General features: G+C 42.6%; 1 protein-coding gene across 1 annotated transcript in view; it reads left to right on the plus strand.

Moving 5' to 3' along the window:
* Positions 1-23625, plus strand: part of CUBN (cubilin) — a 180362-nt gene that overhangs the window by 50975 nt on the left and 105762 nt on the right. The window contains exons 24-29 of the mRNA XM_044424708.1: positions 3775-3961; positions 5581-5741; positions 6978-7159; positions 9586-9742; positions 14218-14405; positions 21643-21802. Coding sequence (XP_044280643.1) covers positions 3775-3961; positions 5581-5741; positions 6978-7159; positions 9586-9742; positions 14218-14405; positions 21643-21802 — 1035 coding nt within the window. The remainder of the gene's footprint in view (positions 1-3774; positions 3962-5580; positions 5742-6977; positions 7160-9585; positions 9743-14217; positions 14406-21642; positions 21803-23625) is intronic.

The raw sequence follows: 23625 nt of genomic DNA on the forward strand, positions 1-23625 counted from the left end.
GCCCTATTCAGCATGGATATGGTAGGGGTTGATGAAATTTGCAGTCCAAAAATATGGAAGAGACACAGATCAAAATATCATGGCATAAGATTTATTGCAAACTGTAAAAGCGTAGGGCACTATTTATTTCTTGGATTTATATCCCACTTATTTCTTTATGAATTTAAAGTGGCTTACATCATTCCCCTCTTCTTGCTCTGACTTATCCACACACCAAGAACCCTGTGAGATGGGTTGGACTGAGAGTCACCCTGTTGGCTCCATGATCAAGTGGGGACTTGAGCCCAGGACTCCTGAGTCCCAGTTCCACGCTCTTAACCACTATACCACACTGGCTCTCAGCACCAACAATTGTGTTTGTTTTCATTTTATAAGCTTATACACAGTTCTAGAAAGGGTTCTTACAAGGTGGCCTACAACAAAGCAACAAGGTAAAGATATAAATAACAGCACAATAACACAAATAACAAAACCAACATGGCTGAAAAGTTTTATAAAAGCCAGTCAGCTTAAACAGATCTAAGGAACTAAGCAAAACAGATCTTCCTGGAAAAAATGTACTCAGAGCATGCTTACAAGCACAAAGAAAAGGTGTTTTGTCAGATTTCTCCATACAGGAAAATATATAACTGAGATACAACTACAAAAAGGGTTCTGTCTCTGGTACTCACCAAAACAATCATATTTGAAAGTTGACTAGACAGCAGGCCCTCTAATGCTGTTATTAACATTATTCTGGACAAAGCTAGTCCCAGATTAGGGTTTTTAAATTAAAAATCATCACCTTAAATTGAGCTAAGGAACAACCTGGTAAGCAACACAGCTGGTGTTCTAGACTGCAGTCACCACACTCCTACCAGCACCCTCATGGCTGCCTTTTATTGGATAATTGATCGAACGAATGATATTTGTAGACCACCTTTCTATAGATGCCACCAAGGCAGAGTACAGCAATACAAACTGTCCATAAAAGTATGAAAAGTAATGAAACCACATGAAAAAAATTAAGAGAGCAATCTAATGGATGTTGGGCAGCATCCAGATGGTCATAGGATTTTTCTGCATCGAGGCACTCAGCACCTGCCCTCAGATCCCCTCCCGCCCCTTACAGCCAGCACAGAAAGAACCTTGGTGGCTGCTTCACCAAGGTCACAAAAGTGAGTTCAGACAGGTGCTTTTGTGCAGGGAAAGGAGACAGGTGCCGCCAAGATGCAACATATCCTGGCATACCTCAGCATCCTTCCCTCTCACTCGGAAATACTACAGGTATATAGTTGAAACTGGCCATCTGTCTGCTTGGCAGAGTAGCAGAAGCACGGAGGCAACCGTAACCTCCACACTCCTGACACCCTGTATAGGATGCCTGTTCAGAGGGCTATAGGCATCCCATTGGATAGCACCCTTAAACAACGGCTCACAATTTGAAAGTCCAAATTAAAGAAATGTGTCTTAACTCCCTTCCTGAAAATCAGAGAAAGCAGCAACCACTCTTTGCTCTGGAGCAACTCCGGTTTCCAAGCTATATTTAAGAGCACTCCAAGGAGGGAGCAGTTCAGTAATCCGGTCTGGATGGAACCAGAACCTAAGCAACCAAACACAGGTCCTCCTTCTCTAGATGGGCCATATCTGGCAAATAATCACTTAGTCCCCTGGATTTAGACTGCACAAAGGCAAATTCAAGCCATGCTTGCCAAATGCATCCACCTAAAACTGGAGAGGATGGAGATGCAATTTGAAATGGCTGGAGCTAAGTGTTTCTAAACAAGCTTGCTTTTGAACTTCTCCACAAAGGATCTTTTGTTTGCATTCCTCCTCTTCTCTGAGTTGGTAAAATTAAGTCAGTTAATTATGTTACTGCATGCCAGAGACAGCAGGACTTCAAGTGCTGATATTTTTCTTCTATCGCCTGCAATGACAACAACAAAAAAAAGAAGAAGAATCTGTTCTGTAGGGTGAGCTGGAGGTTGGAGGAGGTTGCAAATATTAGTACACATAACTCTCAGGAGATCTGCAGATTTCTTTTGTATGTAAGATGTCAAAGAAGAATAATGGGATCACAAAGTTCTTCATTGGGATCTGGGAAATCTTGAAATTTTCACCAGGGGTGGGGCGAAGTGGAGGGGGGAGAAATGTTCCACTTCTAATCTTCTGGGTTGTGCAACCGTGTGTGAGAAAGAGCCTTCTGTTAGGTAGGTGCACAGTGCAGCTTCCAGCAGTTTCATTGTGTCTTCTGTGATGGCCAGCTTGGACTGCGTTGACTGGCTGGAATCAAGACCAGATGGGCCTTCCCATGTTCATACCCGAGCAGAGAAATTATGTACAGCTATTCAGTACAACTCACCTTTTCTTTTCAAATAAAATGTATATATTGAAAATGAATGGAAACACAGGCTTCTTCATGCCAAGATTTTATGACCCACATCCAGACATCAGGCAACATCACCTTGTTTTTGACAAAGAGCACAAAGTTAAACCTTTAGGTGTGCCTTATTCACAACTCACATTAATAGCATTTAATCCAGAAGTTGGATGTTCTGTTACCCTGGCCTCCAGCAGAAGGAAAAAAGCATAGAGGATTTACTGTAATGGTGTTGGGTGGATTTACATGGAAGGACAACAGCCAAGCAGGATGTTCATGTTTAATCTTCATGGTCATCTGTGTTTAATCTCTTCCAGCCATTGTGCAGTTCTAACCAAAATGAATGTGCTAGGCAACTACAGCTTCTTTACTTAAATTTCTCAATCCATCCTCAAGTACTGTGAAAGAACTATGCAGAACAGATAACTTTTTGATCTGGCATGCATTGGTTTCTTCCCCTCCCCCCACCACCCAGCAAAAAGAAAGCACAAGAAAAGCGTATTTTGCCTGCACTCTATGAATAGCTTACTAGAAGCATAATTATATTAGAAGGGAGTAGGTTTTCTCAAAGGAGGAGCCCAAAACTGAAGCTTTAGCTGTCCAGAAGGGTGCTTTTGGCACAGGATCAGGAACTCCAGGTTCTTGGCCCTGCAGCAGAAGCTGCTCTGCAGGGTGGGAGCCAGAAGCCCAGGTAGTTTCGCCGTACTCATTACTCTGCCTGTCTTTTACGGAGGTCAATCTTCTATTTAAAGGGCTGACAGAGAACCCTGCTCTGTTTGAAGGGCCATCCAGTCCAAGTGAAGGTTTGATGCTAACATACCATAAGAACAGCTGATGTCTGTCCATGATTCGCACCCAAACAGGCAGGCAACTGCACCAGCTACCTGGTGTCTTCCATACTATGCTAAGATGTACTACACTTCTACGGAAATTTTGCATGTGCAAATTCTATGCAATTCTATGGCCTCTTGTGTCCTCTGGCTTGATGATACAACTCCACTTTGGCCATTATAAGTGGCTGTCCTCTAGCTTTGTCAGCTGCCAAAGTTTTGTTTGGCTCCCCAAAGAGGAAAAAAGCAAAGGCAAAAAAGAAGCCAGGATTAAACTGTAAATCCTCCCACATTTATGTTTGTTTGTTTGATGAAACATTGTATTTAGTTCAAACTTGGGTACCTTCACTATCAAAAGTGAATATGACAAATCTTACATGAGTCGCATTTTGGGTTAAAGCTTTAGCAAGGGACAATCAAGAATAACCAGTTTGATAAGTGGCAGAGGTGGCTTTCAGTTCTTTGCATTCTGACAAATACAAAATTCTTTGTTTTCTGTGAAGATTTTTTCACTAAGGCCTTGATTGCCAACGTCAGCTAAAATTCCTTGCAGTCACCTGAGTGCTTTGCTCTTTTTTCTTCCAGTATGTTCACATGAATACACGGAGGCTTCCGGTGTGCTGACGTCTCCAAACTACCCCAACCTCTATCCCAACCGAATGACCTGCACATACAGGATCCATGTGGGGAACAATAAACAGATTGCTTTGCATTTTACCAATTTCTCTTTGGAGGGTGGAGCCACATGTCCCAGTGACTATGTAGAAGTCAGGCAAGTTAATCCATGTTCTGCTTCTTAATGTATTGTTATTTATTTATGGTATTGTTGGCTTATTTATTGCAATCTTTACTACAGTATCTGAAAGAGTAAAGGTTCCACTTTGCAGAACCTTAGAGCAGAAAAGCACATGTGAATGTAAGCAAAGGGCATTTATACTAGCTGCTTTCATGCATAACGCACAGCTATGTTTCACATTATGTTTTACATGGTTTATGGTAATCCTGGTTTGTTGGCCCAGCCATTACTGACAAACAATGGTTATTGTATCTGGGTTATGGCTGTTAAAGATTATGGCTTTTTTTTCAGGGATGGGTTTGGGCACAATGACAAGCCACAAACCTGACCATGGCTTAGCATCATGTGTGATCCATGCCCACATCATACTGTTTTCCCAGTATGAATCCAGAACTGCCTCTTTCCTGTGACTAGCAGTGACTCTCCAGAGTTTCAAAGGAGGAATCTCCCCTTGCCTCCCTATATGTGATCACTTTAGCGGAAGTTACCAAGAACTGAAACATTGTGCATACACAACATGTGCTTTACCTGTGAGATATGGTATCACTCAGCTGAGATTACTCTATCCCAAATTACCCTTTCCCAAAATAGATATGAAACTGTTTTGAATGGGTTGAGACCATTATAATGTGACCATGTGACCATTTATCCGCTTGATTTATTTCCATCTTCCATTTCTGTACCGTCCAACAGCTGAAGTGTTCTGAGCAGTTCACAGACGTTAAAACTACAAAGTCCCATAGCATGTAAAAACCCTGTATAAAACTTTTTAAAAAATCAATAGGCCAGTATGATTTACTCTGACTGGCAGCAGCTGCCCAGAAAGGCCCTTGACATCTAGCTGCTCTTTTTATCCTAATAAGTTAATCAATATTTCACTGGTAGGGGATGGGTGGCAAAGCTCAGTGTACTGGCAGCTACACCCTTGGAGAAGCTGCAGGCTCAGGGTCAGTTCCTGGATCTCCAAGCAGGGCTGAGAAGCAATTTATAAGAACCTGAGAGAACTGAGACCAGTTGGTGATGATGCTGCATGAGATGGGCTGGCAGTCTCTGGGAGCTTCCTGCATTCTAGCAATGGCTTCCAAACTGCAGCTCCAGTTCTTATAAATATGCTTGTGATTTGGCAGTACCAGAAACAAAACAAAAAATCTGGAGTTCTAAATCCAGTTCCTTGTCTTTTTGCTTTCTATTCCATAGGATGGGAATCATTTCAGATATACTTACAATAAGTTCACTCTAACTTTCAGAGCCAAAATTGGGCTCTCTATCTGGAGGAAGTGCTCTACGTGCAGAAGCTCTCGTAGCTCAGTATTTAGGGATTCCCTCTTCTGGAACCACAGCTCAGCCCGTTCAGCAGCATCTCCTAATGCTCTGTGTTGCAAGGGCTGGAGGGACTGCCATGCACCGGAGGGGTCAAGGAAGCCTACTTCCTCCAGCACAGTTGTGCAAACTTTCCTATATTCCTGTTCATATTCTTGAACCAGCTTGGTTCCCTAGCATGTTCACTTAGAAGTCAGTTCTATTGTTTCAGTGAAACTTGCTTTTACTAGAGGTTAAAGGTTTTAACTATGTATGTGTGTCTTTTCCAATTGTAGAGATGGAGGTTATGAGACATCACCATTGATTGGGAAGTTCTGTGGCTCAATATTACCGCCAGTTATTATCTCTCATAGTAACCAACTATGGATAAAATTTGTAAGTGATATCTATTTTTCAAGCACTGGATTCTCTGCATACTGGAATGGAACGTTAACAGGTACAGTGGGCACACCAAACACAAAAATTGTCAAACCAAACACTATTTCTATGTTAGATAGGAAGGGAAGGTATCAGTTTCTTCCATCTTGTTGCCAATGAGTTTAGATCAGTGATGACGAACCTTTTAGAGACCGAGTGCCCAAACTGCAACCCAAAACCCACTTATTTATCGCAAAGTGCCAACACTGCAATAAAACCTGGAAACTGAGGTTTTAGTTTAGAAAAAATAACTCACAGTCAGTCCAAGCAAATATATATATATCCTTGGTAGCACCCTGACCGGGGATAGGAGAGGAGCTCTCAAAGCCAAACCAAGCTAGTACAACTCTTGACCCAATGATATGGCACTGGGAGAGGGGGCTAGCAAATTAGAGGGCTGGTGTACAGAGAAAAGGCTTTCTTGCTTCCAAAAGGACCTTTCCAGAGGGATGGAGCTCAGACATACTCAAAAGGAGGGTTCCTGGAAGTAGTTGCTCAACTGGGTTCAACAAACCACTCTGTGCATGCTCAGAGATTCATTCTGTGGTGATTGAGTTTATTGGGTATACTTTCATGAATAAAGAGCTTCTGCAAAGGATCGGTCTGTTGCCTTGAATGTACAAAGGGGGGAAAACTCAGCTTACAACATGTATTAGTTTCTTCTGCTCAGCATACTGAGGTCTGTGATTCATCCCCATCTTCCTGTCAGTGGCAAAGGCAAACAGCAGAAACTTTACAGCACTAATTCTACAGTGGTAATTTGCCCTCCCAGGGAGAGCCCATCATGCCCTGTGATATACTCTTGCTCAGAATAATGAATCATGCATTTTTCTGTTGAGGGCTGCACTGTCTTAAGGGAACTCCGTGAGGGTTAGTTTCCTCCCGTCCTAGTGGTAGGTTCCTCTTGCTTAAGGTCTGATCGTTTGCAAAGGCCTTTGAATTTAGGCTGTAGGCTTCATATTACTCATTTCTGCTCCAGAAGTAGGTTCTGAACTGAATACTGTTCAATAGGAAGGCAAGAGACTCAAGTTTCAGTGTTGGAAAGGAGATCTGGCTCACAGTCCTCCCCCCAGGGTATAGTAATGGCACCTCCACTGGGGTTACTGATCGGGGCTACTGATTTTCCTTTGCTGGTGTAAGATCTCCTTAAGGAATTTCCCCCTACCAGGAAGCATTTTTACTTGGTGTGCACCATGGAGCAGAACAGACACCAGCCAATGCAGTTGGGTTGTGTGTTCTTTGTGTTTGTTTCCAGGGTGTGGTGGGACCCTCACGGCGACCTCTGGAATCTTTGTGTCTCCCAACTATCCTCTGCCCTACTACCACAACGCAGAGTGCTACTGGCTGCTGAGCTCCAGTCGTGGAAGCCCGTTTGAAGTCCAGTTCGATCAATTTCACTTAGAGTCTCATCCAAGTTGTAACTTCGATTATCTTGCTGTATGTAGAATGGCTTATTCTCCCTCAGTAAGGTTGATCATCATTGAGGATAATGTGATCTGTGGATTGTTCTAGGGATACTGGAAAGTTGTAAAAAGAAAGTTTCAACAGCAGTTGCATCGCCCCTGACCCTGGCCCAATTCACACAGCATCAGATTTAAAGATGTCTAGATGTTTTTTTATCTCTATATTTTAATTTTCCACAGAGAGCTGTTTTGTGCAAGAATTAAAGTGCTTTCATCTGAGCTAGAATAAAAAGAATCAAGGGAACCTTGAATAGAGACAGTGAGCAAAATATTTTAATAAATTAGAAGAACAAAGGCAGAGAGTGTCTGACAAGAACTCCATTGTCTTCCCAGATATCCTTATTTAAAGTATCATATAAATGACCAAAATATTTTTCTGAATAATCAGAGCATTAGAATTTTTTAATCCCCTGATGAATGCCCATAAAAGATCCGGAACATCAAAATGGAGTACATTCTGCCCACTTCCGTTGTTCCTGAAAATGCAAATCAATACTTTTAATATTTGAAAAGCCAGTATTGTCCTGACTATGCTTTGATTTTCTGGGTGAGTTTTGATGCGAGTTCTCATGTCAGGGGACGGCAAAGGGCCTACAGAGATGTTTCTTCGGTTCTTGTGTGCACCTGTTTGCTCCGGAGCTCGCCCCTTGCCTCTCCTGTCTGCTTTTCCACTGACACCACTTTGCTTGACTTGAAAGGCTTTTGTCACTGTGCTATTTCAGCCAGTCAGATCTGACTATGGGATAGCAAGACTAAGGGCAAGTGAGGCCTTCCTGTTGCCTTCATTCCAAATGGTGAGTTGGGGGAGAGGTAAAGCATAGCTTTTGCCTAGGCAACGAGGCTTATCTTCCCAAACTTGCCATTCCATGCAGACTCCCTTATTGTCTCCCCATTCTGCAGGGAAGAATCACATCCAATACAGCTCTCCCTGCACTTGCTCATGCATTATGTCTCAGGACAGAATATGTGTAGAGTTCTGGATTCAAGTGCACCCCGTTGAAAGTAATTCAAAGTGATGGTTGCTACTCATGTCTAGATGCTCACTTGGTGGACTGCAAATGCTCTTCATGCTGCATGGCTTTCAGCACAAGGCTCATTCCCATCCACCCCCGGTCATGCCACTCGAAGGGTCACTCAAGCACGGGCCTGGTTGCTTCACAACACAAACATTCCTCTCCTCTCATCCCATTTGATGCTGTTTCTCTTATGGACAGCCTACCACCCTTTCATATTGTGATGCAAAGTTTGCTCTCACTTTAGTTTTTGATATTTCAATAACTATTGTGTATTAGAAGTATGGTAGGGAAGGACAGATGACACCACCTGTTCAGGCCATTGCATCTCCTGAAAGTGATGGTGAACATTGAGCTCAAATGTCTGCAGCAAGGTGCTTCCATGTCAGCATCTCCTGCACCCTGATAGTACAAGTTACTTATCTGGCCAGTTATGCAATTGGGTAAAGAGCAATCCTGTATCCATTTAGCTCTGAAATGAACTAGATTTTGTTCTAAGTATAAGATTGCACTGAAACAAAGGATCAGACCACATACATTAAATATGCACCGTGCATGCCTTGCAACCTAGACTGTCTTATAAGTAAGTGTACATGTTTTAGATTGCATGCAAATAGAAGGTTTAAGCCATCCCCCTAGCTGCTCACTTCTTTTTTTGAGAGAGAGAGGGAGGAAAAAACTCAATGGCTCCAATGGGGGCTTTTTTCTTTTTGTTTCTTTTCTTTTTAGTCTATGTTCCGGAGAAGGGATTTTCGAAAACAAGCAGCTGAGCAGAAACATTTTAAACTCACTTCTCCATTCATGATAGTCCCAAGTTTGATCAGGACTCCCCCACAACCCCTCGCCCCCAAAAAAGAAAAGAAATGAGAAAAAAAAAAAAAAGAAAAGAAAGAGAGAGAGAGAGAGAGAGAGAGAGAGAGAGAGAAGAGTCAACAAGTGTTTTTAATGTATTGTGTAATTTGACTCTTACTCAGTATGTTAATAAACCAATTTTGCCAAAGCATTAACCTCCTTGAAATTTTTTTGGCAAAAATGGCATATCCATGTAGTCCATAAAATAAATGGTTGATCAGATGCCATAACTGTTTGACTAGAACTCCCCTAGCATTAGACACTTTATGGTATCTTGAATTAAATATGTCTCTATCCAACTTTAGGTATTTCCACTAGGAAGTAAATCCCACTGCTTTCAGTCAAGGTTGTATCAACTGTCTGTGTAGTATTATAGTGGTTTCATATGTTTCTTGGGAACTCTGCTTTTTAAAATGCCAAGTGGATTTTCATTGTAAGAATTTTTTTCCCAAAGAAAAATTGTACATGATCAATTGAATTCTCAGCAATATTCCAAAAATTGCCCCCACCCAACATTGTTTCTCTATAACCGCAGGTCTATGATGGCAATAGTTCCAGTTTTAAGATGTTGGGCAAATTTTGTGGGAATCAAATACCACCCACAATACGCTCGACCAGGGACAGAGTGTACATCAAACTAAGGACTGATCGTTCCTTGGGAGGTGGAGGCTTCCTTGTACGTTATAAGCAGAGTAAGTACAAGCGGTTTGATGTCATCGCATGAAGACTGTGACCAGGTCTGGCAAGCTTTGCATATTTATCTATCTATCTATCTATCTATCTATCTATCTATCTATTTATTTATATGCCCTCCTATTCGCAAAAAGCCTCAGGACGGCTTACAGCATAAAATATAACATAAATAAATTCCCGACCCACACTGGCTGCAGTTAAAAATATAGAAAAGACAGTATTAAAACTTATGAAAATATTGCTGGAATAAAAAGCTCTTAACCTGGCGCCAAAAAACAAATAACGACAGCGCCAGGCGGACCTCTCTGGGGAGCACATTCCATAGATGGGGCGCCACTGCAGAGATATTTTCATCCCCATTTTCCTGACCATGTTTTCCTGTATCACTTTCAGGCAATTTAGGCAAATGTAGGCAGTTGTAGAGATTTGGCAAATGTAGAGATGTGTAAATCATGCAGCCTCCCCAAACTGATGCTTTCCAGATGGTTTGGATTACAGTAGTTCTGACCTTTGGCCATGCTGACTGGCATTGATGGGGGTTGCAGGCCAGAACATCTGTAGCTCACCTGCATGGGGAAAGCTAATGTGTAGGGCAGGCATACACAACCTCTTTCATGCCATTTCTGAGAAGCTTTCAGGGGCCACGTTGCAGAGGTGCACAAGCAATAGGGGCATGGCTAAAACTACCGGCATAGTTTGTTAAAAGCTCCTGCTGGCAGAATTAAGGTTTGGGGAGGAATTTCAGACTTTGAGACTGGGGAAAAGCTGGGGAAAGGCCAAGGAGAACACCACATGATCAGTGGTTGGGAGAAAGAAGACAGGGCCGGGGGAAGGGCATGGAGCCATCTGGGGAACTGTGGAGAACTGGACTGGGCCACTGAGCTTGTGGTTGGTACAGGTAACAGCAAGATCCAGAAACAAATGCAAACCTGTAATTCCTCACTAAAAGAAAACTCCAGCTAGCTATTCTTTCCCTAAGGAGCTCAGGAACCCACCCTGTCTTTTATTGCAACAACTCAGAGAGAGAAGAAAAGTTAGGTTGGTTGTAGCAAGCTATTCTGTCCACTAAATCATACCAAATTATCACAGTATGAAACCCCATCTGTATGGCTGATGTGCTGGAGAGCTGCCTGAAAAAATCTCACCGACACAATAGTTTTGCAGTTCTTAAGACCAATTGAAACTTCTTGTTACCCACATTTATGGGTGAGCTTAAAACAACCTCACCTCACTGTGAAATGTTGTCTCTTGGGGAAACCACACATTCTTCTTGGATGTTCATTCCAAACCACAAAGTTACAAGCCATTGATTAGGGTGGGCTGCTGAGCTGTTTTCAGATGAGCTTTCCAGATATTTTGATCAATGACTCCCATTGCCCTTAGCCAGCATAGTTAATAGTGAGGGATCATGGAAACTGCATGCCACAACTTGCCTTTCCATGGATTGTAGGATACTTTCATTTCCAAATAGCAACTGGATAGAAAACTCCACCCTTTAATTCTCAGATAAACCTTCTACCCTCAGTCTCTTTTTTAATTGCATGTGTATGTGTTGGATATGCCTATTTTATTCTTTCTCTGTTTTTCTCCATCTTTTTCCTTTTTCTTTAAAATTCAGAAACAAAACAAAAAGAGCAAAACTGTGGTATTGCAGCTGGTGTAACCCAACTTGTTATATGGCTGTGCTTAAACTAGCAATTTATTTTATGTGGAAATAAGGACAGATTGTTTGTGATCTATTTGTGTTTGAGATACAGCAGATGTTAGTTTTAGGTTAGTGGGTGTTTAGCCTTTCACTTTATCTGCTGGTTTGTTTTTTCTGAAAAGAAGATTGTGAAACAGGAAAGTTCTGAAGAAGCAGCATCTTCCACACCCCCAGAGGGTATAAAGTGTTGAATTACATGTTAAATCCATGGACTTGTTTTCCCAAAACCTCATTTAATAAGACTATAGGAAAGGAAAAAGGAAGGGTTAATCAGGGATGATCAGTGGGCTAGAGTCTTCCCTGTAATTGTCATGGATTCTTCCCTAGGAATAGATGCTTCTACATGAAGCTTTATCATGCTGTTGCCCTGCCACAAGCACAGAAATTTACAGGGGTCTAGATATAATCGACTTCTACATGTAAGCCTCCATTTCCCCCCACTGCTGCCGCCTCTTCCTCTTCCTCCCCCTCCTCATTTTTCTTATTGAAAACACACTAAGGAAGACAGGACTGAATAGCCACACTGATCTTTTTGATTGGTAGTACTAGGAGCCCCCACAGGAAGCCACCAATGATCTGGTCCGCACATAATGTTAACCCATGGTAGTGTTGCTATTGAAGCCCTGGGGAATCTGTCCCTCTAGCGTTTGCAGACTTCCTCTTGTGCTCCTCCCAGTCTGAGAAACCAAAGCAAGCTCAGAGGAAGTCCATGAACAGTTGCGGCCTGAAGGTTGCACAACCTGCAGACTTCTTGTGCATCGCATGCAGTCGCACAAGCAAAGGCTGCTGCTCATGGTGAGGAAAGGGTCGTGGCTTGTGCAGTGATTGCACGGGGCTCAACCCCTGGTGAGTGCTGCATAAGTGCTGGACACACTCACCAGGGTCTCGGACGCACAGTAGCAACAGAATGGACTGGAGTCCAGGGAATCTGTTGAATTCCCAGTAGGGATTCCTCCACATTCCTGATTCATGCTTAACTCATAGTTAATTGCTCTACCTGGCAGGCAATTGAACAAGCCATGATTCATCTTCTCAAATCCAGGGTTATTTGAGTCCTTCTTCCTTTGCCCACTCCCTTCTTATAACCCAAATGTCTTTGAAATACTGCTATTTGCATTTTGTTTCTATTTTCCTTATCGCTCTTGCCTGCTGCCTGTGTAACCCAGTGAAACAATTAATAAATAACCTGTGGTTTTGAGTTCAGACATCATAATACCCCCTGGGCTAAGCAGTCCAGAGTTCACAACCCAGCAACACAGTATAATGAGCAAAGTCATTGGTTTAAACAACCTGTAGGCTGACAGGAAGGAATGGAAAGAGCCATTTGCAGAATGCCAGCCACTTCCATTTTTAAACAACACCATGTTCAGCAACTTAAGAAGGAGCTGATCATGAACTATTTGCAAAGGAGGAATGGTGGGCATTCAAGAGGCCACCATTTACTTATGCATGGCAATCCATGAGTTGTTTAAATCATAATCTGTTGTAACATGCAAATCAGGTCCATGGGTCTCTTTTTCAGTTGTTCACAGTTCACAAACCATGGCTTGTTAGTGCAGTTGGGTTCACACACCACAACAATACAGAATTTTGTTAAATAAACCACAGATTAGCATTATGTGTGAACCAGGGCATTATCTGTTCTATTAGAAACCATTTTTCTCATCAACCAGACTTAGACTTAGAGCAGGGCTGGGCAATTAATTTTCCTATGGGGCCACATGAGAAACTTTGACAGTTGTTAAGGGCCGGACCAATACACTTACAGCTCTGCTCAATATATATCTCTATAAAAACAGTAAATGAAACATTACAATGATGCAATGAAAATGTGGAGCACAGAACAACACTATTTAATGAATATTCACAAAAACATTAACATTACATGAAAAGCAATAAATTCAATTCAATTTTACTTATATAGTGCAAATTTACAACATATGTAATCTCCCAGCACTTAACATAGTAAGGTACAGACCTTACGAATTATAACAGAACAGAGAAACAGAAAACTCAACAATCCAAGTTGCCTTTGGATTTCCTATAAATGCATCCAGCTTTGTTTGTTTGCATGACCTCAGTTCTTTTTTTTTTTTTGTTGCTCACTGAGAGAAATCATCTGTTTTGGGCTTGAACGACGATATATATTTGCATTGACTTTTAATTTGCCAGTGACCTCATGAGGGCCAGTCAGGGTCAGCCATCGGGCCGGATGTGGCCCGCGGGCTGTACAATGCCCAGGTCTGGCTTAGAGTATGGGTTGAATTGGGGGTTTTTGTTGAAACCTGGATCGTGGTTACATGTGAACCATGCACTATGGTTTATCCATGTGTTGTTAACCATGAACATCCCAGAAGAACAGCCCAGCAAGAAACCATGTATCCTCTTCATGGATTGTTTGTAGATAACAAAATGCTGTTAAAGTGTGGTGCAGGATGCACACATAACAGCAACCCATGATTCAGTAACAACTCATACAGACCCCATATTATGGGTTGTCATTATGGGTATAAACCAGACCCTAGTTTCAGTTTCAGAGCTTGAAAGCATGTTACAATTTAAGTATAAATGTTTGTAAGAGTTGGGCTGGGCTATCAAGGACAGGACAGTCTGAGGGGTTGAAGTAAGTTGGAGATGACTAGAGAGCGTGTAAGGACACCATAAAGAACCAGCAATGCTAACTGAAGTTATTTGTATTGATTGATACTTGGACTATCTTGAATGCAACAGTATATATGGTATATAATTTTTAAAAATGTCTTTCTCAAGTTTGCCAAGGAATAATAATTGCTAATCATAGCCAAGGCATCTTGGAGAGTTTAAACTACCCTAACAAGTATCCTTCAGACACGAAGTGCAACTGGACCATCCAAACTACAATGGGTAACACCCTCAACTACAGCTTTACGGCGCTCAGCACAAAGGGAGGAGCAAATTGTGAACGGGACCATGTGAAGGTACCAAGAAAGTATTTCCTTTGTTTGTTTGTTTTGTACTATGACACGTAAGCAGGATTAGCAAGAAAAATCAACAAGAAAAATCCTTCCTGCTATGCCTTATAGAAGGGCAACCTTTCAATGGAAAACAAGCTCACTAAATTAATGTTTACTTCACACTGGTGTTTCCCTGTACAAAACACATACTTTTGCAGTGCAGAAGTAAATATGTAATACGTGAAAGAAAAGCGTACATCTCAGAGGACCAAACACAGCTACTTGTCAAGGGTCCTCCAATGTTTCAGAATATGTCTATCACTGGACGCCTGGATTGCCTTGTCACATACAAAGCAGGATCCAGATACACAGAAATGAGCGCCATAGAGGTAATGAGGCAATGTAGCTTTCTGAATCTAGTGGAGGCAACTGCATTGTTTTCGTACATTTAAGTCTTGGAGCTATCAAATCAAAATGATTTGACTTTATATTGGGAGTAATAGCGAAATGACTATAATGCTCCATAATTATACTAGTGGAACTGAAGATGCACAGAAGCCAATTTTATCATTGTTCTTTTGCAAAGAGGCATTGAAAAGGAAATGCCCAGGTGCACTTTAAGAAGAGTAGAGCCAAGCCTCTTGCTTCATCAATAAAAGGAGAGAAATGACAGATCCGACCACTGTCACGCTCACTCTGCTTTCAGCCCAACGGAACTAGCACACGCAGCCTGCACTGCGAGGCTGCCTTTTGAAGACGCTTCGGAAATGATAGGTTCTGAATGTTGCTGCTATGCTGTTGCTGGGGCCCTGTAATTTGGAACATGTGACTCCACTACGTGTTAATAGGCAGTGTCTCCTGGCATATCTGCAAGCCCAACTCGGAGTGCTGACGGTTACCATTGAAGTTTAGGTCAGAGATATCTGAAGGATTTTCTGCTTCCACTTGATGCTGTTTGCCCACTGAGATTTCCTGGGGCAGGGGCTGTTTTGTGTCCAACTGCCAAGGTGTGCTTTGTGTGTGTGTGGTCTTCTCACTGGTGGTCCCTTTGTTCTGGAGTTCCCTTCCTTAGGAGGCCCTATCATTCTAGCCTTCAGGAAGTCTAGATATAGTTTTGCTGTTGTGCAATCCACACATTTATGAAGCTGCTCTGTTCATAAATTAGCTGCTTGCTCTTTTGGTGATTGTGTTGTTACTGTTTTACTAAGTTTGTGAGCTGCTTTGGGGATCTCATATGCAGCCAAAAAGCAATCTGTAAATATATATATATTTGGAGAAGGCTGAGGGCTAATTCTGCAACAGAGATGAAATAAAGGTTCACATTGGTCACATCTGCTTTGGACCCACGACACAGTGGAAGACCCTGCTTTGGGATTTTTTTCCTAATGAACAGCAGGTAATTGATTTGTATAAACAGATAACATAAACATGGCTGGCTTGGGAGACACAATGGGAGGCATAGTCCAACACATCTGGTGGGAACTTGGTGTGGGAAGGATGTTTAATTCCTTCATGCCCAGTTCTGGAAATCTGGAAGACATTCATCCTTCCAAAAACCTGGGTAGCAGTACTGATGCTTTTGATCTTTAAATGGATTAGAAATGTTGTATCAAGCAGTCTGAAAAATGAACTCAACTGAACAAAAGCCACAGTAGCAACATTGCAGGAGATGCAGGAGAAAGATGGTCTTTAATTACAGTAAACCTCAGTTGAATAATGGCTCCCAAGATGCCGCTGTGAGATGGGACATTCTCAGACATGCAGAACCCAGAATGAATCATAGTTTATTTTTAACAATCTGTTTTCCTCATTTGCCACACCCTGTCATGTCAGAGTAACGTGACTTTTTCTGAGCCTCCAGAAAGTTGCTAATATACAACCAGGCAACTGTGAAGACACTATCAGCATATCTAATCAGGATTCTCTGTCTTGTTTTATGAGGGAGACCTCTTGTATCCTCATGTACTATTAGTCTTAGAAATAAAAGATCTGAGGCTTATGGACAGGGAAGACCCATTCTGCTGCCTGGAGTTAAGGACCAGATGGTGCCTTGTCCCAGTCCAAGTGGTATCTTACTTCACACACACTACAAACTCAATACACTTGCCCTTCCTTTCTCCTCTGTGTTGCCCAAACAACCCCTCCAGCTCCAAAACACTGACATGTCTCCCATCAGATTGTAATGGGATGGGGATATTGTCCAGACTTGGACAGAGGAATCTAGCACCATGTAGAAGAAGAGTCAGGCTGAATCAGACCAAGGTTCCATTGTACGGGAAGTGCAGAAGAACCCTGGTTGGTAGAGTTACCATCTCTCTGTGCAAAAAGCAAACACCTGTGGCTATCTTGTTATGGAGGAGAAATGACTGGGGGAAACACGTTTGTTGAAATTCCATCAGTCACGCCACTGGGCACAAGGAGCCCGGCCAGAAAAAGGAGTAGCAACCCTGGAAATGGAATTCTTCTGTTTTGCACTTCAGACATCAGAAAGTGAGTGCAGGAATGCATGAAATAAACAAACAATGGCTTAGAAGAAGCTGTTGTGAATAATGGATGCCCCAAACCCTGCACAGACCCCTACAGAGCAAAGTATCTGCTGTCCATCCAGTCTGCTGTTTGTTCTAGAAAGCTATATTTATTGGACAGTTTTATTTTCATATTAAAAAAGACTTTAGGAATATTTATGAAATATGGAAAACTGGCATTCCTTCACTTTGGCTCATGTATTTTTTTTCCACAGTTGAATAACAAAATTCATAATATCCACAAATCCTTAAAAACAAGAGAGTTGATTTTGGTCTGCTGGGTAGGCCTGGGTTCTGTACACATCAAACCCAAGACAAGCATTATTATTATTTTTTAAGAACTGCACTGGTAAAACCCTGTACCTAATTGAAACTTTGCAGGAAATAGCACAGATAAGTCCTCCCATAGTTTCAAAGCTAAGCTTGCACTTTTAGGCAGTAATTTTCTCTCCATCAAAGTGAAATAGAATATATTAATATTCATATATATATATATATGAATAAAAACAAATTTCATATATATGAATAAAAGCAAATTTCCTCTCTCAAAGAGAGGAGGGAATCATATCTGCCATTTGCTGAATTACTTCTCTAGCCTATGCTAAAAATGGTTGAACCACAGCTTCTAAGCTGCTTGTGGCTTTTAAATAAGTTTTATTTATACCCTGCTTCCCTTAACCAGGTTCCTTACAAAATAAATTACTGAAATCTGCTTACACTCCTCCCAACCCTGCAGTGTCTGCTTGGCACATTGTCAACTAGAACAAAGTTTTAAAAGAAAGAAAGAAAAACAAATCCTAATTTCAGTGCTATAGGAAAGGTGTGGACATCTGCTGGTTCATATTGCCAAATAGAAACTCAGCTTTATCTCCAACTGCTCTTCTGTCAATTTACCTTCCCTGGAATGTTCCTACATGACTCAATTCCTCTATGGAAAATTCCCACTAATGTTGACTGGTGTTATAGAAACTAGATTTTTCAGAAATTGGGTTGCCAGGAAAAACATATAGCCTAGATGTGCTTTCTTTGCTTTCAGGTCAGCTGTTGGGCAGGGCCATCTCTTCCTCAACCAGTGCACACCAGTAATGCTTGATTATAGTTTTCATTCTCTCCATGCCAGGGTAGTCCAACATCTCTTGGAGTGCATCAAGTTGGGAAAGGCTGCCTTATATCTCCCCACCCCAACAAAAACCCTTTGCACATCACAGGACCCATGTGCTGTACTGGGGCTACTGCTGAGGCTCCCACCAACCCAGAATGGTAAAAGAGTAGCCATTTTGATCAGTTTTTTGATCGGTTGGTACTTCAGCACTACTACAGAGCATTCTGTAACCATGCTGGAGATCGCTTCTAGTATTTATTCTTTCGTTTTGTTACCAAATGGGGGACGTTGCATCTGGCGGGGGCAAAAAAAAAAAAAAAAAAAGGCTGCTGGTTCTCCAAAAGTGCCTCACTCTTGCCTTTGCATTTGAGATAAACCATTAGCTTTTATACTGGTCTCCACTATTGGGCTTGCCAAAACTAGCAATCAGGACCCAGAAACCAAAAGGTTACTATTGAAAGAGCAGACAACTGAAATGCTAGCTGGAAAACAGGGCCTTCATTCAGCCACAGCACACTTGTAAAAATAACAAATGTATATGCAGTAGCCCAGTCCAGATGTTCCAGATGTTATGGGCCAATAGAGGTGTGCCTCAGCTTCTTACACATTGTTCCCCACTTCTTCCCTCCTCACACATTTCACTTCCTGCACTCACTTTGTAGGGGTTTCTACTCCAGCACCAAAGGGAAAGTCATTGCTTGCATTAACCATAGTTTGTCAGATTTGAACATCACAGTAAATTATAGCTATCGTGAACTGCAAAGTTGGTGGGCTAAGGCCAACCTAAGACATTTTGCAGTCTTGAGCAAAGGAAGAGTAGCTACTCCAGGTACTCAGGTGTACTGGAATGGCAACTGAATATTGCTTCAACACTGGTGACATATCAGTGCCTGACTTTTTCTCTGGCTTAAAGATGGGAGTCCCATTAAAATGTTTTTAGTGAGGCTAGGTTTGCCATTAGGCAGTTGCCCTCGGAAACAGGCCTGGCAGCAAGGTGTCTGATATGAAATGTATCGTAATATTTTTTGCCTGTGAGATTTTTCACATATGGTCCTAAAACAAATGGTCCTTAGCTAAGTGTGTAATAAATTTAAATGATCTCAGCTGTAGCAATACAGATTTTCCCCCTACGAGGTGTAAGATATAAATAAATAGAAAGCCCTTCAAAATCTCTAAGGGAGGAGCAAGAAGTGGGGATGGAGGATCACAGCCGTGGGACTAGGCTGAGCTGACGAGTGCTTTTCCGTTGGCTGTGTTTTTCTGAGAACTGACAAAATGTCTGAGATGTTCAAAATTCTTCATGGAAACACACAGCTGTCCTGCTCCTTTGTAAGAGTTGGACAGCTTGAATAATGCCTGTAACTGCACCTCGCTTGCAAATAGATACAGCTGTCTTGACATATCCTTTTGAATTTCCTGTGAATAATGTGAACTAAATTAGGGGCAGTACAAGTAGTAGTAGTAGTTTCTAGATGGCCACTGTGTGTTTATGAGAGCACAGAGTTCTTGGTTTTCAGAAAAATTGTGAAGAAATGCAATGTTAACTGTGTGTTGTGTAAAAAAAACACAATCCAAAAAACCCAGCACCTCCCATTTTAAGAAATCAAGTTTAGGAAAGAATAAAATGGGATTCATTTATATTAACCATCAACAACCAACTTCTGTTGCCTTTAAACAGTTACTCATTTATTCATACTGATCAGTGTACTTGCATGAGCACATGCACATGTGTGTATAGGTGTAGCTATAGATACTTTTAGTGAAGCAATTGGAAAAACTGGAATAAATACATCTTTCATTTCTGTCAAACATTTTGGCTTTGACCTTCAGCAGTGACAACACCTGCAACTTATGAAACATGCTCAGTTGATCCACAGGCTATTTGGCCTGCTCTCTTTTCTCTCTCTGCTGAGACACTTACCCCTTTGAGAATACTTTTGCAAAAAATGGGGAAATGAAAATTCTGCATGGAGAAGAGTGTGCAAAATGGACCCTCCCATTTCAGCTCTGCATTACAAACTAGCAGGCACAAAACCCATAAAATGTTTGTGCTGAAATTCTTACATTTACAGCTCAAAAGCATCAAATAGTTTTATCCATGTTGTACTTTGACCTTTGTGGCTAGGAGCACTTACTATAAACTTAGGCTGGCACACCTGCTGCACCAGTTCCTGGTGAGAACCAAACTGGGAGCAGGACAACCTGAAGCAAACCATTATGTGCATTTTTTGAGGAATGGACTGTTAACTTTCAAAAGAATTATGTACAATTTAAATGTCATTTGGGTTAAAACCCAAAATCCAGCTCTTGAATTTGGATGATTGAAATACGCTTGATGTGAGTCTGCCTTTAAGATATTTTGGAAGTTGTAGCTACAGCAGATTATTGATGGAATGCCTTATTGCATTCATACTGCTCTAGTGCTAATTTACCTAAATGTGTTGCTAATCTGCCTCTGAGGTCGTTTTAAGCTGTTGGTATTACAATACAAAGCCCCATGCCACTCAGGACCAGGTTTCCTCAAGGAATGTCTTTCCCTACCAGAGCCTCCCAGGTCACTATGATCTTCGGAGGAAGTGCTGGGGTCTGTGCCATGGACTGTGTATTTGCATTTGGGGACAAGACTCGGTGGCATCACTGTGAGGAATGACTGCCACCTGAGGGCCTGCATGAATCTTTTACTTGGTTCTGCAGGACAGTCCTTACTGGCAGGAGTGCCACAACCATGTCTTTGCTCAATTTTTATTTAACATATACAACTCATTGCTATTGGGTATTTTGTTGACCATTGGCTATATAATGGATACAATTCAGAAACTGAGTCGGGTAGCATCTTCCTGATCACACTATGGGGAGAATTAACTTCAGATGGACATCCCATCAAGCCTTTTGTAGACTTCCCTGAACTGCCATTTTGAGAAGGCAGAATGCTCAGCTAGGTGTGCAATTTGTCCGATCCATTGTGGCACCATAACTGTTTCAGGTGGTTCATTTTGATGATGCTCTGAGATGTAGCTTTCAGCTGCACGGTCAGGACCACAGGCAGCTCTGAGCTATGCTGGGGCAAGAAGCTAGAAGAGGGCTGTCTGTGTGCTTCTGTAGAAATTAAATAGAAATGCAGTGGTCCTTTGGCTGGTTGACCCTACCTCCATACTGAAGGAAGCTTGGTGGGGCCTGGCAGGTGGCATCAATATTAGGTTGTTGGAAAGGACAGGGAGTGCCAATGCCCTCATGACTGGAGTTGCTGGAGTCCAAAGACAGCAATGCAATCCAGTATGGATGCTGAGTAGCCAACTCATTCAGGAGAATAGGGAAGGTGGAAGCCTTGAGATGCCTTTCTGCAGCCAAGTTATCTTCCTGAACCATGAACTCTGGCACCTCCTCAGCGGACCAGGGGCCAGAATCTTCTGAGAAGTCCTAGTCCATGATAGGCACTGATAGTCTTATTCCATGTGCTCACCAAGCTGGGCAGCGACCACCACTGGAGTCTTGCTTTATTAAAATTAGCCATGTCTATTATAGGACATTCAGATAACACATGTGGATTATGAATACCAATTTATATGCCCTTATTTTGAAAAATCAGCAATGTATAATGGATCTTTCCCCACTGTTTCCTTATGCTTGATTGCAGCTTTATGATGGGCCCAATGACCAGTCCACCCTGATAGGCACTTTCTGTGGCGACGCTGATCTCCCATCTGGAGGTACCACAAGCTCCAGTCTTCATGTTGTATTTTTCTCAGATAAAATAGATGAATCTACTGGTTTTCAGATGCTGTGGCATGTCAATGGTAAGTCACCTAGGTTTTCTTTCATTTTGTTGTTATGCAACGTTAGTTAATATTTAGCATAGCAATCAGCAGGTGAAGTAGGGGTAGAGCTAGGTGCAGAAATAATCTGGGACAAGGGTCCAGGGGGGCAGGGGGAAAAGCACAAATTTGCATATACTGTTAACATATGCTCTAAGCCCCCCCCCCTTCTCTCTGTGTGTGACTCTCTCCTTAATATATTCCTCTTCATAAAAAGGGGTGCATGAACAGGGGAGGATATTTGATTTTGGGAGAAAACCTTAGGTAGGAACATTCAGTAATGGGAACAGCAGGAGGTGAAAGAGTTGTAGGCAAAAAGCCAGCTAGTCCAGAAGGATGAGATGCAACAGGGATCATCAGGGTCCCCATACCTTTATTTCTGCCAGTGACCATGGACAGCAAGGTGGTGGGCCAAATGGTCTCCAAGCCTCCAAATGAAAGATTCAGAGCTCCAGCCTTAGTGAGCCATCTCTTAACACTACCTCTGGGGCAAAGCATTGAATATTGCCACTACTTTAGTGCCTGCAAGGCAAAAGGTTCTCCATAGTAATGGGGTTGGTTGAAAGGTCAGCAACCGCAATCCTTAGGAGAGTTCTGGTTCCATTAAGATTTCAGTGCACGGAGAAAGTCTTCAACTGATGGGCAGATCAAATGCCTTTCCCCATAACAGGACTGATTTGTTCCGTCTCCATTTTAACCCCCGCCACCCCAGGGCCGTAGGTGTGTATCATTCTTTTTATACACACTTTACACACATCCGTTTAGCCTGGTATATGACACATTTGCTTCTCAGGCCATTAGTGCTCCCATGCAACACGGGCTCCTGGGCACCCTGCCGACCAAACAAGCACGTAACAGTTCAGTGCTTTGCACGGGAATGGGAATTATTGTTTGCCCACCCTTCCACCCACCCTTTCGCATAGCTGCAAAAAGTGGCGTTGTGGCTCGACCTATTTAACAGCAGCAACACAGCCGTGCAGGGAGAGGAAAACCTGTGGCATTGTGTAGCCCTTCAGAGAATGTGCGGGGCTGGAAAAATAATTAAAGAGCCACAGTGGTCTTGTCTGCCTAATCAGTTCACACCATTCAGCTTCTGACAGCCTGGAGAGGCAGCTGGGATTTTGCTGTGGGGCCCGGTGTGGGTTGCAGCTAGATAACTTTCCCATCGGAGCCCTCCTCCTCCGTGCAGGCGTCCAGGCAGCGGCTCTTTGGCATCTCCCAGGGGACTTTCTCTCTGATTAGATATCTGAGGAGCTCAGCATTCAGGTTGGGGGATGTTAGGAGGCCCATTCATCAGAAGGGAGTGACTTATGGGAAGGAAGGGAGCCCTTCAGCAGAACCGGGGGCGGGGAAGTGTTATTGAGCAGAGCAGCAAGATTTCGGCTCTGCGAGGTGATGTAATCCTAGGGAGCCCCACAAAGGAAGCGGGGGTGGGGGCACTGCCTTTTTCTGTGCAGACAGATGACATCATCCTTCTCCCGAAACTGCCGCGTTCGCTTATCTTTTCTTTTCTGAACTTCTGGATTGTTTCAAAACTCCGCCCAGTTAGTGAAGCTGTTTCCCATTATTTGGACACCTCCGCCTTTGTCCAAGTTCCTCAGGCTCAGCGGTGGCTTTCTCCTTGTTCATTCTCCGCGAGGCTGCAAGAAGCTCATCACATGCAGACACACCGAGAGAGGCAAATTAACGACCTCCTCCTTCCCCCGCATCTTGCCCTCTGTTTACTGTTTGGATCACCAATGATGTAACATCCTCTCAGCTAATTGGGAGCAGATTTTGCGATGCGATACAAAGCCCCTAGAGAT

This window comes from Varanus komodoensis, unplaced genomic scaffold, assembly GCF_004798865.1.
Source record: "Varanus komodoensis strain SLA01 unplaced genomic scaffold, ASM479886v1 scaffold15, whole genome shotgun sequence".
In the NCBI taxonomy this organism is placed as follows: Eukaryota; Metazoa; Chordata; class Lepidosauria; order Squamata; family Varanidae; genus Varanus; species Varanus komodoensis.